This window comes from Mercenaria mercenaria, unplaced genomic scaffold, assembly GCF_021730395.1.
Source record: "Mercenaria mercenaria strain notata unplaced genomic scaffold, MADL_Memer_1 contig_2923, whole genome shotgun sequence".
NCBI classification, from domain to species: domain Eukaryota; kingdom Metazoa; phylum Mollusca; class Bivalvia; order Venerida; family Veneridae; genus Mercenaria; species Mercenaria mercenaria.
The window spans coordinates 24,474-39,539 of record NW_026461015.1 but is presented as its reverse complement, the minus strand read 5'-3'; the positions used below and the strand labels follow the sequence as shown (position 1 = coordinate 39,539).

The 15,066-nt window shown below is 32.9% G+C and overlaps 1 protein-coding gene across 1 annotated transcript; it reads right to left on the bottom strand.

Annotated features, from left to right (window-relative positions):
- Positions 1 to 6,721: 6,721 nt before the first annotated feature.
- Positions 6,722 to 10,892, bottom strand: LOC128552577 (baculoviral IAP repeat-containing protein 7-like). Its single transcript, XM_053533631.1, has 6 exons — positions 10,811 to 10,892; positions 9,482 to 9,766; positions 8,427 to 8,614; positions 7,703 to 7,816; positions 7,254 to 7,386; positions 6,722 to 6,921 (listed from the first exon to the last, which is right to left on the bottom strand). Exons 1-6 carry the CDS (start codon positions 10,890 to 10,892, stop codon positions 6,722 to 6,724), a joined length of 1,002 nt encoding a protein of 333 aa, XP_053389606.1.
- Between the last annotated feature and the right edge of the window lie 4,174 nt (positions 10,893 to 15,066).

Genomic DNA, 15,066 nt, shown 5'->3' with positions numbered 1-15,066 from the left:
AAAAGAAACCAGTCAAAAATGATCAAACCCTGCAATTTTTTTGATCTCAGATCTACCAATTCTGTTTTTACTCTGTAATAAATCAAAGTTAATATTATTTTGTTTTTCAAGGGTACTAATCTCATTTATAAGTTTCTCTTGTTTATTATCTTCCTGTTTCTTCTTAAAGGAGGAGAAAGCTATACTTTTTCCCCTAATCTCCATTAAAAGAACCTCAAAAAAAAGCTTATCATTTATGGTCAATATTAAATCTTCATTACTTATATTTTCTATTTTAAGATATAACGTTAAAATTTCGCAACATGGCGTAAAAAGAAATTTGAGAAACGGACATGCGCAGACCACCAGTTGTGTTTTACGTCCATTTGTCAATCACTTAGAAGGAGTGGTTTTCTTCCTCATTGCACTTAACAAGCAATTCTATAACACCTTTACTTATTTTGTTTGCGTCCAGTTCGGAAATATGGTTGCGTGTTTAATACGAAAAGAAAAGTGGGATATTATACAAATCATTTGGCGGCATAAAATAATATCAGACACCCATAGTAACGTGCGTAGGAGTCAGAAAGCTTACAATAACACCACCTTACCATTGTTAAACTATATTGTTATTTTAATAGATGTAGATATTTTCCGAATACATATATCGCGTAAATTAACGAAAACGCCCGAAGACACTGGCCGAGATTAATGAGTGCCAGGTCAATAAAGTTTGCGGACAAAATGTAAATATCTTGTTGACAAACGATATATATATATATATCATTATGTTTACGCAGTATACAAATGAACATTTTAAGTTTTTAACCAATGTAGTTTTGATTCAAGTCGGAACGTGCTAAAAGCCATGTTATGAAGCGATCCTTATTGTTCCGTTCTAAACTGCATATACTTGTTATGGGTTTGGTTTTGATAGAAAAAGTAGAAAATCATAGGTCGCCCAACACGACACAAACGAACATATTACAGGCTTGATTTGGTTGGACCTGTTCATGGACGGTAGATGAAATGCAATCCTTCTAGCCCGGGTTATGTAGGACTCAACATTTACATATATAATTCGGATGCTCAGATGGTTTAAAAAATGTTTAAGTTTGAAATATCAAAGCAGTTTCTACTACACCCCACAGCCCCTTATTTGTCATTTATTGTATCTCTACGTCTTCGTTTAGTATTAACTATTCCAGTAATTAAAAAGCTTTTTAAAATGGAGCCAAATCTTACAAAGCTAATAGTAAAACATGAAACCAAAAAGAAAAGATAAGTCGATGATTGTTTTAGATGCAGGAGTTAGCAAAGGCCCGGCACGTTTGCTTTGGACATGTATACAACGTCACTGACGTCGGCGAAACTGGAACACGATCACAAAAGTCATAATGACTGTAAGTATCACAATAGAAATAACGTTTCTCATTTCTGGACAGTCAGTGCCAGGTAACTCAGTTGGTTAGATATTATAGAGAGTTATCGTGCGAATCCTGATCTGAGACTTGTTCTCACATTTGTAAACTTCAGTTTTGTCAAATAATAACTCTACAATCATTCTGACAAACATTCAAAAATAAATATTTCTCCTTAAATCTGAAAATAATTTTCATAATGGGTGTAGATTTTAAAAGTATTTCAAGCATAATTGAGAATGAAAATGATGGGTGCTTTTTATTTTATTTTTAAACTATTATATCAACCCTCATTATATGATAGAGCTGGTATTATGTAGGAAGTATGTACATACTGAAGTTCCATTTAGAACTAAACAGTTTAGCCCAACTTTATCATTGTTTTTGTGCATAAGATACGTCTAAACTGCTCATCAAGATACTATACAAATAGGACTTTGTATTTTTCTTGTACTAGTATTTCACATGCAAAAAAAAAATCCAAGATCTTTAGATGACGGAAACTTATTTGCACTGACTCGACGTATCAAATGTTTTTTCAAGCCAATTTAGCCTCTCATTCCTTCAAGATATTCATATTTAATCAGATAATAAATTTTCCCGAATAGGCTGTCTTTCAGGAAAATTGCTTCTAGTAAAAGTAAATTCTTAGAATTGTAAAAAAATAGTACGTCTAACATTTATGGAGCTTAAGTGAATCCTTTTCAAAACGACGCTAAATAAATAATCAAAATGTACTAATCATTATTTTAAATGTAATATGGGTTTGGACCGTCAAAACTAGAATACTTTGTTCCATGTTTTTATTTGAATCATTTATTCAGTTAATGGATATTGCAGTCCTTCTAAAAATCTAGTATTAAGATAGTTATCTTCGTCTTCTATAAATTCCAGAACTATGGGATCTATGCGTGAAGATACAATACAATATTCATTATCTGGTGTCATAGGGTTTTCCTCAAGTGATCTTATTATTGTATAAGACTAGTATAACTCACAGCCTTACAATGATTTATTGAGATTCTCAGTTAGTCAAATGATGATAACCTTTTGATGAATTATGCAGTATCCAGTTAAGTATCATGCAGAATGGATTCTCCATCAGTTCAAACATGTAAATCCTATAACTAGTAGATGTTCAGATGAGCAGTTTTCCAGATGTCTCCAAAGACTCTATGAAGTCTGTTCCACGTAATTCCAATGAAACTCCAAGACACGTTATCTCTTCATACAAAAGCCTTGTGTGATAGTTTTTGTATTTAAGACAATTTGACAAGTGGTGTCAAGACCCAACGACTTTTACTGAAACTAGCAGTCACACACAGAATTACATGTATTACAACTGCAACTTTAGTCAATGACCATATATCTCAGGTGTTTTGAAGCACACTTCCCCTTACCCAGTATCTAGATTGTCCGAAATTTATAATTTCATACATACTGAGCCCGCCCACTTAGCTCAGTAGGTAAGAGCGTTGGTCTACGGATCGCGGGGTCGTGAGTTCGATCCTCGGGCGGGGCGTATGTTCTCCGTGACTATTTGATAAACGACATTGTGTCTGAAATCATTAGTCCCCCACCTCTGGTTCATGTGGGGAAGTTGGCAGTTACTTGCGGAGAACAGGTTTGTATTGGTACAGAATCCAGGAACACTGGTTAGGTTAACTGCCCGCCGTTACATGACTGAAATACTGTTGAAAAACGGCGTTAAACCCAAAACAAACAAACAAACATCATACATACTGTGTAAGTATAATGATGACTACCTACGGATCATAAGCTATTATGTATAAACAAACTTAATCAATACCTAACTTGACAATTTGTTTGGCTACATACACTCTGTAACAGTTTTAAACTAGCGGAGGACGATTGGACAGAGAAACGGAGAAAACAATAGCTCATCCTCGATCACTTTGTGCTAAGGTGATATAAATAAGTGCTATATTAAAATATATCATTCATTTGTGTCAACATTGTTGGTCAATTATTCAAATCATACAATCATACACACTACAAGAATGTGTGAAATATCAGACATATATACGCAGTATGAACACTTTTTTTAAAAAAAGTTAAAATAAACTAGCTAAAACAACAACAATTTTAACAACAATAATTAAACACATAATCAATATAATTATATTAAGTCAACATATATATATATATATATAATGTAACCGAAAGACAGAGGAAAAATACCAGCTAAGATATAAAACTATCGTAATTGAAAACAAGCATGCAGTCAACAAATAAATCATTTACAAAACATTATAAATAACAATTCTGCTACAGGACTGTGGGAACGACGTACTGGCTTCAAACAATAGTTATATAACAAATAATCTACAAATATAACAATCGACATGAAAACTACATATGAAATGAAACATCAACTATTAAATAGATATAAAAGCTTAGGAGACATAAAAACTATTGGAATACAAAACAGGTATGCAGCTGACAAATAAATCAATCCCAACAATTTTCCTGCGAGGTATTGATTACATATATAACATTTATTGCTTTATCATATTATACCTAAATACAACAGCCGAAATGAATACTAGATAACGTGTTACATATCTTTAACAAAAGCTGCATTAGATTTAAGAACAAATTATGAGAGTATTGGCTGTGTATTAAGCGGTTAAATCCCTATATGTACATCAGACACCAAAGGTTTCAACCCATTTATATGGTTTTGAATTTCGATCGGGTGATGGTAGTCACGCCTAAAACTTAAAATAATCTTGAATACATATTTCATTAATGGCGGCTTTCTTGACGTGAATGGAAGGATACATTTATGTATTTGATCTTGATCTTGATCTGGGTTTTGCACAGCATAAATTATTTGTTGTCTGCATACCATTAGACAATGAATTTTCTTAACGAATACATAAGATTTATGTACAGAACAATACAGTACCGGAAATTGTGTGCAAAGTTTTCAAGGTTTAAATGTTTTATCGTGAATTAGAACTGGCTGCAAGCATTCCAGGTAATTTTAAAAACAAAATGTCACCTAGTATCTTAGAAAACCTCGCCCCAAAGAGTGTTATGAATAGGACACAAAGTATTTGTCAAGTTTGACCTGCAACTGAAATGAAATCTTATTTCGGCAAAAAGTTGAACAAAGTGACAATAAAAACAACTGATAGATTGTGAATGGACCGAGTTAAAATTCAAAGGAGCATCAACCATAACGGAGTTTAAACTGACAAGCATCAAGTAGTATTTAAATTAATCAAAACATTTTTTATCTTAACATAGACTAAAAGTCTTGCAATAAATGCATATTACCGTGCATACTAAATTCTGTCTGTTTTGAAAAAAATAACATGGTAATCAATTACTAATTATTAGAACTGCAAAATATGTAAAATAATATAAAAAGTTATTCCACAGAACTAATGGGTAAAAATAATTTTAAAAGATATTCCTTTGAAAGACATGAGTACGGAATTTAATGTGCTTTAAACTTAATTGTAATAAAATGTTAACAAAATAAAATATGAAGGTATACGAGGGCTGTTAAAAAATAGCATAGACTTTTGCTGTCAAATGTTGCTTATTGTGAAAATGATAATGTGAAATATATCGTTGTAATTCGGAATCTCTCTGTAATTTGGTCATATATTTTTGTAACATTTTTGCTGATAGGCGAAACGCGTCGAACGTTTTTATTACCATAGCTCCGCATAACTGGCGCAGTCGCTTTTTGATATGTCGCAATTTGAATTCGATCGCTAATGTTCGCAGCTAAAAGTACACTTTTTGTTTAGCCCAAAAATACGCCAAAGTGCAGCAACACGTCAGGACGAAATGTACTTAGAGTATGACGTCATTCTGACGTGGGAGACGGAATAAAACAACGTTTGAACTAAGTGAGTATTACTGTTTATAATGCATGTAATGTTGTCATCGACTAACATGAATGATAAGACAGTTGCTTTGTTACGGCGAACAGCAACTGCAAATCATAATTCAATGAAGCAGGCGCAACAACAATGTTCAGTCATCTGTATCTTTACCCTTAAGTGGTATAAACGATTCTCAAATGGTCCAGAATTGCTTAAAACTGCAAGATCGAGGGAAAAAAAACCGGAAAAACTGCGAATAGACGTTAACGCCAATGTATGACGCCGTAGATAAAAGCCAAGTACTCACGTTGAGTACCCTGTCTGAGATGCGTGTCGTAAGTGTTCATACATATTTTGTATTCTAACCAAACAACTTGTTTTGACTAAAGTCATGAAAATTTATAAAAAAAATTTATAAATTTGAATTAATGCAAACTTAATGAAAGCATCACAATGAAGGCACGGCGTCGTTAACGTCGTTGAAATATGATCGCCGTGCGCCGGGTCCGTGTAAGTGACTGTTTTCGAGGAAGCGTAACTCCTGAATGCATGATCATAATCACGTCAAATTTGCAGTGCAGTTAGTAGAAAGACTGCAAATCATGATGGTATATTTCTTGTTTTGTTTCATTAAAGTATATAGAAGCTAGAGAAAAAGTCTACGTTATTTTTGATGAGCCCTCGTACCAAAGAAAAACAAGAGTGCTTAATTGAATGTGCTCTTACCTTAACTGCACCGAATCGTAAACAAAATAATATAATATAAAATGGTATTATTAAACAAAGACAAATATCAAACAGGAAATATCATGTGCCAAAAACGAAATGAAAGACAAGAGTGCTGAATAAAATGTGCTTTAAATAATTTCATTGAATCATAAACAAAACTTTCATATTTATCTTATCACATACACTAAATTTATTGACTCTGAGAAAATAGCTAACACAATCTAACGAAATATTTAGACTAATAATTATTATTATAATCATTAAAAATCTGAAGAAATATATGATCATAGCGAACATATATAGAAATAGTGTAAGAACATACATAATACACAATAACGCATATCATAATTATGTCACTAATTGGTGATATTAATGTAAATAAAATGGGATGTACATTTACATGTGAGGAGGCCAACCAGCATGCAAACGGTCTTCGGTCTATCCTGATACCCACTTTTGTCTGAAATAATACATAGGGTCTGCTTCTTCCACTAAAACCTAAAGAGGCGAGACGGGTTGCAAATTATTGAACTTTGGATATAGTACGTACATTTATAAAATAACGCACACTTTACACAGACACAGTATAACTGTTATAACAAAATGCATTTTAATTAAGAATGTTGATTGTCATGACCTGAAATTTGTTCCACCATAACTGCTTAGGTTTTGAAACCACTATTTCTCATCCTTTTAAATGTTTCGAAGTAGATATTTACACTCTTATTATGCCTGATATATTCTAACAGTCCCCTGAATAACTGTACGACAGATGGCGCATTTTCTTAGCGCATGCGCACATTCAACACACGAAGCCAAATGTCCACATGGAAGAAGCACAATATTTGCATCTTTATCAAAGCAAATTTTGCACATTATCTGTTCTTTGAGTTCTTGTCGATTTTCTTCATTCAGTGACTTTCTCTCTAAAATAGTGAAATACTAAATAGTATGAAAACACATACATATTATGCAATGAACGAAAAGAATAATTAAACCTTGCACCTGTAAATCGTTCGATCACAAATAATACTAATATGATATTTATATCAAAAACACGAATAGCGAAATGTTTCAGTTGACTTAAGAACGACTGACTGACTGACTGACGCCCTTTAGTGGTCGAAATATGTATATTTTGTTATTTACTTAAAGACTTCAGAAAACTAAGATATATTTCTTTTTAGAAGACCTATGGTTGTACATCTCACCAAATGTAATAATATTTTTTCTGTAACTATTTAAAACCTGCAAATACCATCTATGGCGACATTAGACTGGTCCGACTGCCGGCTGTTTGGAGAAGATGACTGACTTCTGTTGCGGGTGGTGTTGCTATGCTGTCCTGGTGTCGTTGTTGTAGCAGATGCATTAGCTTGTATAACTGTTGTCTAGAAGATATTCTAATATGTTTTGTGCTTTCAGTTCTTCAACGGGACCTGATATTTAACAATACATATAGGTAATTTCATGTTTATTATGAAATCAAAAGCCAATATTTTCTAATTCATGTACCAGATGGGAAACAACTCCTAAATCGACTGGCTACAGAAATGCCAAAATACTGTATAAATTAAGATTAGGAATTTCCCTGTGGACAAATGACAATTCATATGAAAAACAGTATAAAGCTAAAGTACTCATTTCAGAAATAAAAAGAAATTATGTACCTAAACGTTGCCTTATGTCCCTGATTGCATATTCTACCTGTGTTTGCATGTATCCCATGTCGAGAACACGTTTAGCGGCAATACTATTTAAATCTGTAATGCACTGGTCTTCAACAATGTTTGTCTGTCCTGAATCTAAATCTCGCAACTGCTGAAAAAAAAGAATATAAATTATGATCTTACTATCTCCAGCTTTTACAATGTACACTAAATATAAATGTCACTGGCAGAACAATACTTCTATTGAGGCACCCAGTGAAGATTGATCGTATTATCTAAATACTAATGAGTTGTCATGTATTACCAAACAAAATATGACTTTATTTGCAACTTAATCATCTTCAGTGTCTAAACGTATTTATTACGCTTCTCTTAAACAGTTATCATTTAATACACGGTTGTTACCAAGAGGTGTATCGGATGTTCAAAGACTTTATTGTTTTCACTCTGTTTTATTCAATTAACGTTTCGACTTTAAGGCCTTTCTCGAAACGATAAATATCGAGTAATTCTCTACATCATGGCGTTCTCTCAACAAATGAAAATACTCTCACGGGCAGAACAATGCCTGCTTGAAGTACTCAGCGTAGATCGTATTACTTAACATACTAATGTGTTGTCTTATATTACCAAACAACATTTGACTTTCTATGCAACTTAATCATCTTCAGTATCTAAACGTTTTTACTACGTTTTTCTTAAACAGTTATTAAATTTTGTTAATTTTACTTTTTATTGAGGTAATGCATCAGAATACTTACAACATTGATCTGTGTCGGAAAAGTCATATTTGATATCTGACACAAAGTTATAAAGTGTTCTCCCTTGCATTGTTTTATATATGCGCACGTCGAGAACCTTCTAGCGTGCTCAATCCAGGGACTGTCTCCATACTCCCAGTTTTTCAATCCACCACCACAGAAGAAACATCTTACAAAATCCCGCACTCCTGTGTTATATAATAACATGTTTCTGTCAATGAAATAACTTTAATGTATAAAATATTTCATGTCTAAAAGCAGACAAATAGATGGACAGATGGGAAAAGAAAATATATTTCTCTAGACATCTTTTGCTCATTTTCTTTCATTTGTGAGTATATATGATATTTGTGTAATCAATGTATTTCCTTTTTTAAACATGCATATTTGATTCATAGATTTATTTTAATCTTGCCGTAATTTGGATTCATATCAGATAATAGATATTTTAGATATAATATAAGGGAAGGTAAGTAATTAAGCCATTGGCAAATCATCACCGTAGTTTTAAATATGACAGGCGTTGTGTTTTAAATAAATCAGACAGGTGGTTTATTTTTATAAATGATAAATGAACTTAATTGCAATTTGTAAACGTTCCTGGTGTCTTATTGGTTGTATTTATCTTAGAATGTTTACCAGTGTAATGTTTAAGCTACTCGTTCACACTTTCAAACAGAATTTGATATATTTTAGACATAATAAACAAATTAAAAGCGGTATCAAATGTAAGTAGAATAAACTTTTGCAATATCGTTTCAAACCCATCTCCGACGCTTTTCTCGCCATAAAGTTCCTGAATAAATATTTCACATGTCAATTATATTATTTTATAGAAATTTTAATGAAATATTTTCTGGTTATGCATACCTCTAAAATTATGAACTGGTAACTTTTAACATAGTATTAAGTTCAATTTATCATCTTGAATTAATTAGCTTGACCTTGCATGTATAACAAAACAATTAAAAGATTTGTTGATAATAGAAGTTTATCCGTATGTCATAGTTATTCAAAATCATGACAGATTTTGAGAGAAAGAAGAAATAACGTACCAGAAAAGTAAAATCCTGCTTCTGCTAAATCTTCCGGTTTCATCACGTGACCCTTTGTCCATTGCGAAAATGATGACAGTCTTGCTCTCCGTATGGCAAAATCGGGATGCTTTGGTTTTTCGTTTGTTATTCCAGGGAAATACTGAATCTCTTCTGTCGGACGATATTCAGTTCTCTCTCCATTTTTTGGTGAAAGTCTTTCATGTAATCCAATATCAATTTCATTATTTGTCCTTCTTCCATTCTTTAATATACAGCCAGAGCAAACGTCAGCTTCTCCTTTCCCTGAGAAATAAAAAAAATCTTGTGTTAGTCGCAAAGAAGAAGAGACTGCACTTTTCTCTGGAAATGTTTTGAGGTTTGAATTCGGGTTAAAAACTAGGAGCAAAACCCGACTTTAGACAGAACAAGAGCTAGTAGTACACGACATGCACCCCTTCCACCTTGGCGAATTCAGTAACTATACAAGAAATAGAAGTTATTTAGTAGTCTAGCCATAAATTGACGTACTGACCTCAAAACAATAATTACGGGTCATTTACAAGTGATAAGTGACCTCTGTTTAAATATGATCTGAAACCAAAACATTCTCTAATTATTTGGCAACAAACGTTCTACGTTCAAACTGTTCTACGTCAATGTGACCTTGACCTTTGACCTACTAACCTTAACAGCAATAGGTCATGACCAATTATGCTATCACGTTTCGTGATCCTAGGCTCAACCGTTCGCAAGTTATTATCCTGAAAATGCTTAAATGTTCTTATTCACTGCGAACTTCACCTTGAACTTACTGATCTCAGAATCAATAGGGGTATTTTGCTGGAAATATCCAATCTTTCAATAAACTTTCATGATCCTAGACTCAAGCGTTCTTGAGTTATCATCTTGAAACTGTTTTACCGTTCCGAATCACTGTGACACTGACCTTCGATCTACTTCCCTCAAAAATAATAGGGACCATTTGCTGGTCATGGTAAATTTTCGTGATTCGTGATCCTTGACACAACAGTTTAACTTTTCTGTGTCACTGTGACCTTGAACTGAAACTACTGGTCTCAAATAACGGTTATCTGCTGTTCATGATTAACCTCCATATCAACTTTCATGATCGTAGGCCCGAGCGTTCTTGAGACACATTCGAAAACCGTTAAACTATTCCGGGTTACTGTTACCTTAACCTCAATACGTATCAATAGGTTTCATCTGCTGTCATGGCAAACATCTCTTTCAGCTAGCTTTCACAATCCTAGAACTAAGCGTTCTTGAGTTTTTACCCAGAAACCGATCTGTCCACATTTCGACCGACATACTAAACGACCGACCAACAGACAGACACCGACCGACGTTCTGGATCAACATTTTTTTGAGAGCATTCATTCTCGCTTTCCTGTTTCGTAAGTGCAGCCATTGTTTCAAAAGTTTCCGGTTCCAATGAAATACTTTCATGTCTTTCAAATTCTGTGTGTTTATGAAATACATTTTTTGTACTGGATGGCAATATCTGGGTGACATCGATTTCCATAGGCTATCAAAAGGACACAAATCTGTATATATTGACATCATGTTGGAGTTCTTTGTTTCCAATTTCAAATGTCTCTCTAAATTCTATAATCACCATGCACAATGACTCTGCACCAAGTGTTTGCTTACAGCAGAACATTATTCTTGTAAAAAGTACTTCCAATTTCGAATAATGTTTTGTATAATTCGTATTTTACCTGTAATTAATAACAGCCTGGGAAGCCGTTGATAATATTTGTGCTTTGTAAGAAGAAATACTTCCCTACCAAATATATAGATGCATTAAACATCCCACTTAATTTGCGCTAATTAGTGTTAACTGACATTCATCGAGTTTCTGAATTTGCAGGTAGAAAAAAGTTAGAAATTGACAAAATGGATTCCCAGTCTACATAAATAGTAAAACCATTTCAGAGTAAACAAACGTTTCCTTGCCAGCAAAAAATCTGAAATGGTTTTTCTAGACAGGCAAGTTTGTCCTTACACTTGCTATTACGGATTTGATAATATCTATATGAAGATAAAATTTTTAAACACAGACAACATCCATGTGACATTTCTGCGAGATTCTGTATTAAGAAACAGCAAAAGTTTGTATTTTATTATGAGGCTAAGAACATTTGTTCGCTTCTAAAACATGATATTAAGGTATGAACTAGCACGGAATATTAAAATTTTTCAATTGCTTTGTCTTTATGGACACGCGATAATATATAAGTGCGTATTTTGTACTTAATATTAATTATTTCTTGTTTTTTATCATTCAGTCTTTCAAATACTAAACTGCTTCTGTCGTGAATGAATTTCAATTTAAAGCTGAAACAAACTTTTGTCAGGATTAATTTTCAAATCAATGCTCATTGAAATTATGAAGCTGACTGTTTGTATACATGTATAGGATAGATAAGGTGTACCAAGAAATAAATTCTAAGCGGTTTGTTGTGTGTCAGTGTGATCATGAAATTTGAATATTTATACTATGAGGGAAATTCCAAAATAGATTTTCATGTATATATCTATATATTGTTTAATCAATATATCGACAAAAGTACGAAATGTTAGGAAACTATAACGTAGTATCAAGTAGAAGTTGACGTTTCTGTCTAATCAGAACATTTTTACCTATAGCCCTTGTCAAATGTAGATTTCATAATTTTTACGTACATTTTCTGTATGTATTCAAAACAATGACAGGATTTGTTCTAATAGAGACAAATGAAAATACAGTGCTGTTTATTAAGAGGAGAATATTTTAATTGATTTTCAATTCGGTTTTCGTGGTAATAGTTCTACGACTGACGCTTTATTTCTATTACATACAGTTATTCAAAACGTATGAGCCAATAAATCCAAACCGTTCTGCATGTTTCTGCACGTTTATTGACTACCAGAGGGCTGGTGCATTGTGGAATAAGTTAAATCAGACTAGAATAAGCTGTAAACTGCGCTTATCAGAGAAAGATAAAATAAACAAAAGCGTCATTGCAATCCTACTTCTCACCAGGGTAACAGATGTTATTCTCAGAGTAATCAGATTTCCAATCAGACGAATACAGGCAAAGCACATAGTACAGTACCAGAATGCACTTACTTCAGCCATAACACCCAGAAAAGTTCAACTCCAAGAATTCAACACCTCAAGAGTTCAACTCCAAGATCATTCTCTAAGTAATCAGATCTCCAAGATTATAAATTTGCTCAACTTCCAAGACTATCAATATTTGCCAGGTTTCAAGTTTTTTTGTACAATTGCTAAATTGTGAGGCTTAATGAAGGTAAATTAAAGGAGTTCATCACAATAGTTTGTACGCAGTTCAATCGCGCAGCAAGCGATAACCACTGTAAAGTTCAGGATTCGCCACCGAAAGTGCATAATTGTCGGATATGCAGCGCACTCGCGTTGAAAACATTGTATGTACTGACAATATAGGTCGTGCATCCATATTTTACCTTTAAAAGTAATGGTGTTTTATTTGAGAAGGAAGTGCTTGAGTCGAATACATTGTGGACAGCCAATTTGAAAGTAAACTATTTCTTCCAGTAATTATGCAGCCGACTCCAAGTCAAATAAAATTCCAGAAAATCTTAACGTAATCTCCTTCAAGTTCAAATGTGACTTCCTAAAAATTTTGTTATACTTTTTCGTGCCCCATCCCGCATTTTACGCAGTAAGACCAGAGTTATGGCCCTTGACAGTCAAATTGTACATGAAGGGTCTAAACATTTGTGTCTCATGTACCTCAAAAGTATATCCGCCAAGAGTCATGAAACCACACAAGAACTAAATTCAGCATGCGAAGTTGTGCACCAGTGCTTTTATTTGAGGTTTCACTCAGTAAAACAGATTTATGTCCCTTGACGTGGTCAAATATATACGTAAATGGCATGTGAAAGCTTGTGTAGCACGTATCTCAAAAAGTATTTAACCCAGAGGCATGCAACCTTAAAGGAGCATTATTCCGCATGTGAGTAAGAAAATTGGTTAAGAAACTGATAATAACATGGTGCAATTTGTTTTGTAAGAAAAAAATGTTCATAATTTTTATGTGGGTGGGGTAATGAAAAAATACTTTTGTGGGTGGAGTGAATATTTTTTAATTTTTCTTGAAAACAAGCACGAGTTGATATTATCTTTTCGGTTTAGATTTTTTTTGTCTTAGTTCTAGCTTACATTATATAAAATTTGGTAAAATTCTGTCCGCTAGATTTTTTATATCATTAAGAAATACTTCGTGTTTTCCTCAGTTTCAGATACTTTCGACATCTGTCAAGAGTAATTTTTCTGAGTTAATAAATCTATATATTGACATTTTATGCATAGTTATAGTGGTTTCATTAATTGTGATGCATAAACAGTAATATCAGGGTGAAACTTTGAATAAATAGTTGTTTGCAGTAATTTTATTATGACATGTATGTATTGTTTCTTCAGACAAAAATACCGATTTGGTGTTCTTAATAAACTTTGAATATTAAAAAAAAAGCACGGGTACCTATCATTTTTATTTTTTATTTTAACTTGTCATACATCAATCTATAAATATGCAAAGTTACAAATATTTTGTCCGCTAGAAATAATTGTGAAAAACATCTTTAAACGAGAATTATCAATTGTTCTAGCAGGGTTGGCATATAAGTGAGAATTGTCCTAGAAAGGTTCAAAATTCAAAAGCAAAACATGTACATCGAGGATGTATCTCTATGCGTTGGTTCAGTTTACAGTATGTTATATCGTTTCGAAAACTAACGAACAAATCTACAGTTGGTAGCAGGCAACAACAAATAATACATATTCTTATTCAATGCTACTTTTGATGTTCACAAGTCTATTGTACATATAATATCTGAGTGAATGTTTTCTTGACAAATCGTTATGTATTAAATAAATAGAAGATATTTGTTTATTTTGAGTGAATATGGAATATATCTCACTGAGAAGTGAGAAAATTTCAAATATTTTCTCGAGCGCGTAGCGCAAGTGAAAATGTGAAAATTTTCTCACTTTGAGGTGAGATATATTCTATATTCACGAAAAACAAACAAATTTTCTTTTTATTTTATGCTCAGTTACGTTGTGAAATGCATTTTGCAACTGTTTTAATCTCAGCGCGGGAAACAGACGCGCGTAAACAGATATGACGTCAGACGTGCTGTGACGTTATAAAGACGCATGCAACATAAAGTTCAGTTGTGTTTTATATTTTGCTGCATAACGGTATGAAATTCTCTTTAAGTAAAATAATTTGAATCGAGAAATATATTATAAAGAACAAAGTGCGACTATAATTTTCATCCTGTTTTAAGCAAATAATTTAAAATTCATACACAATGTATGAAGGGGCGGAGCTCATATCTCTCACAGTGTGAAAATATAGATATAATATTTTCACAGTGTGAGCGATGAGATATGAAAATATTTAACTGATAGAATACAGTATTTCATTAGTTAGCATAAAATAAATAGGGCTACTTTTTACAAAAACACAATTTTCAGATGTATAGAATAACGTTTTGACAAATACGGATCTTGAATCTTCTCTCTTATTCTTAACTATAAAATA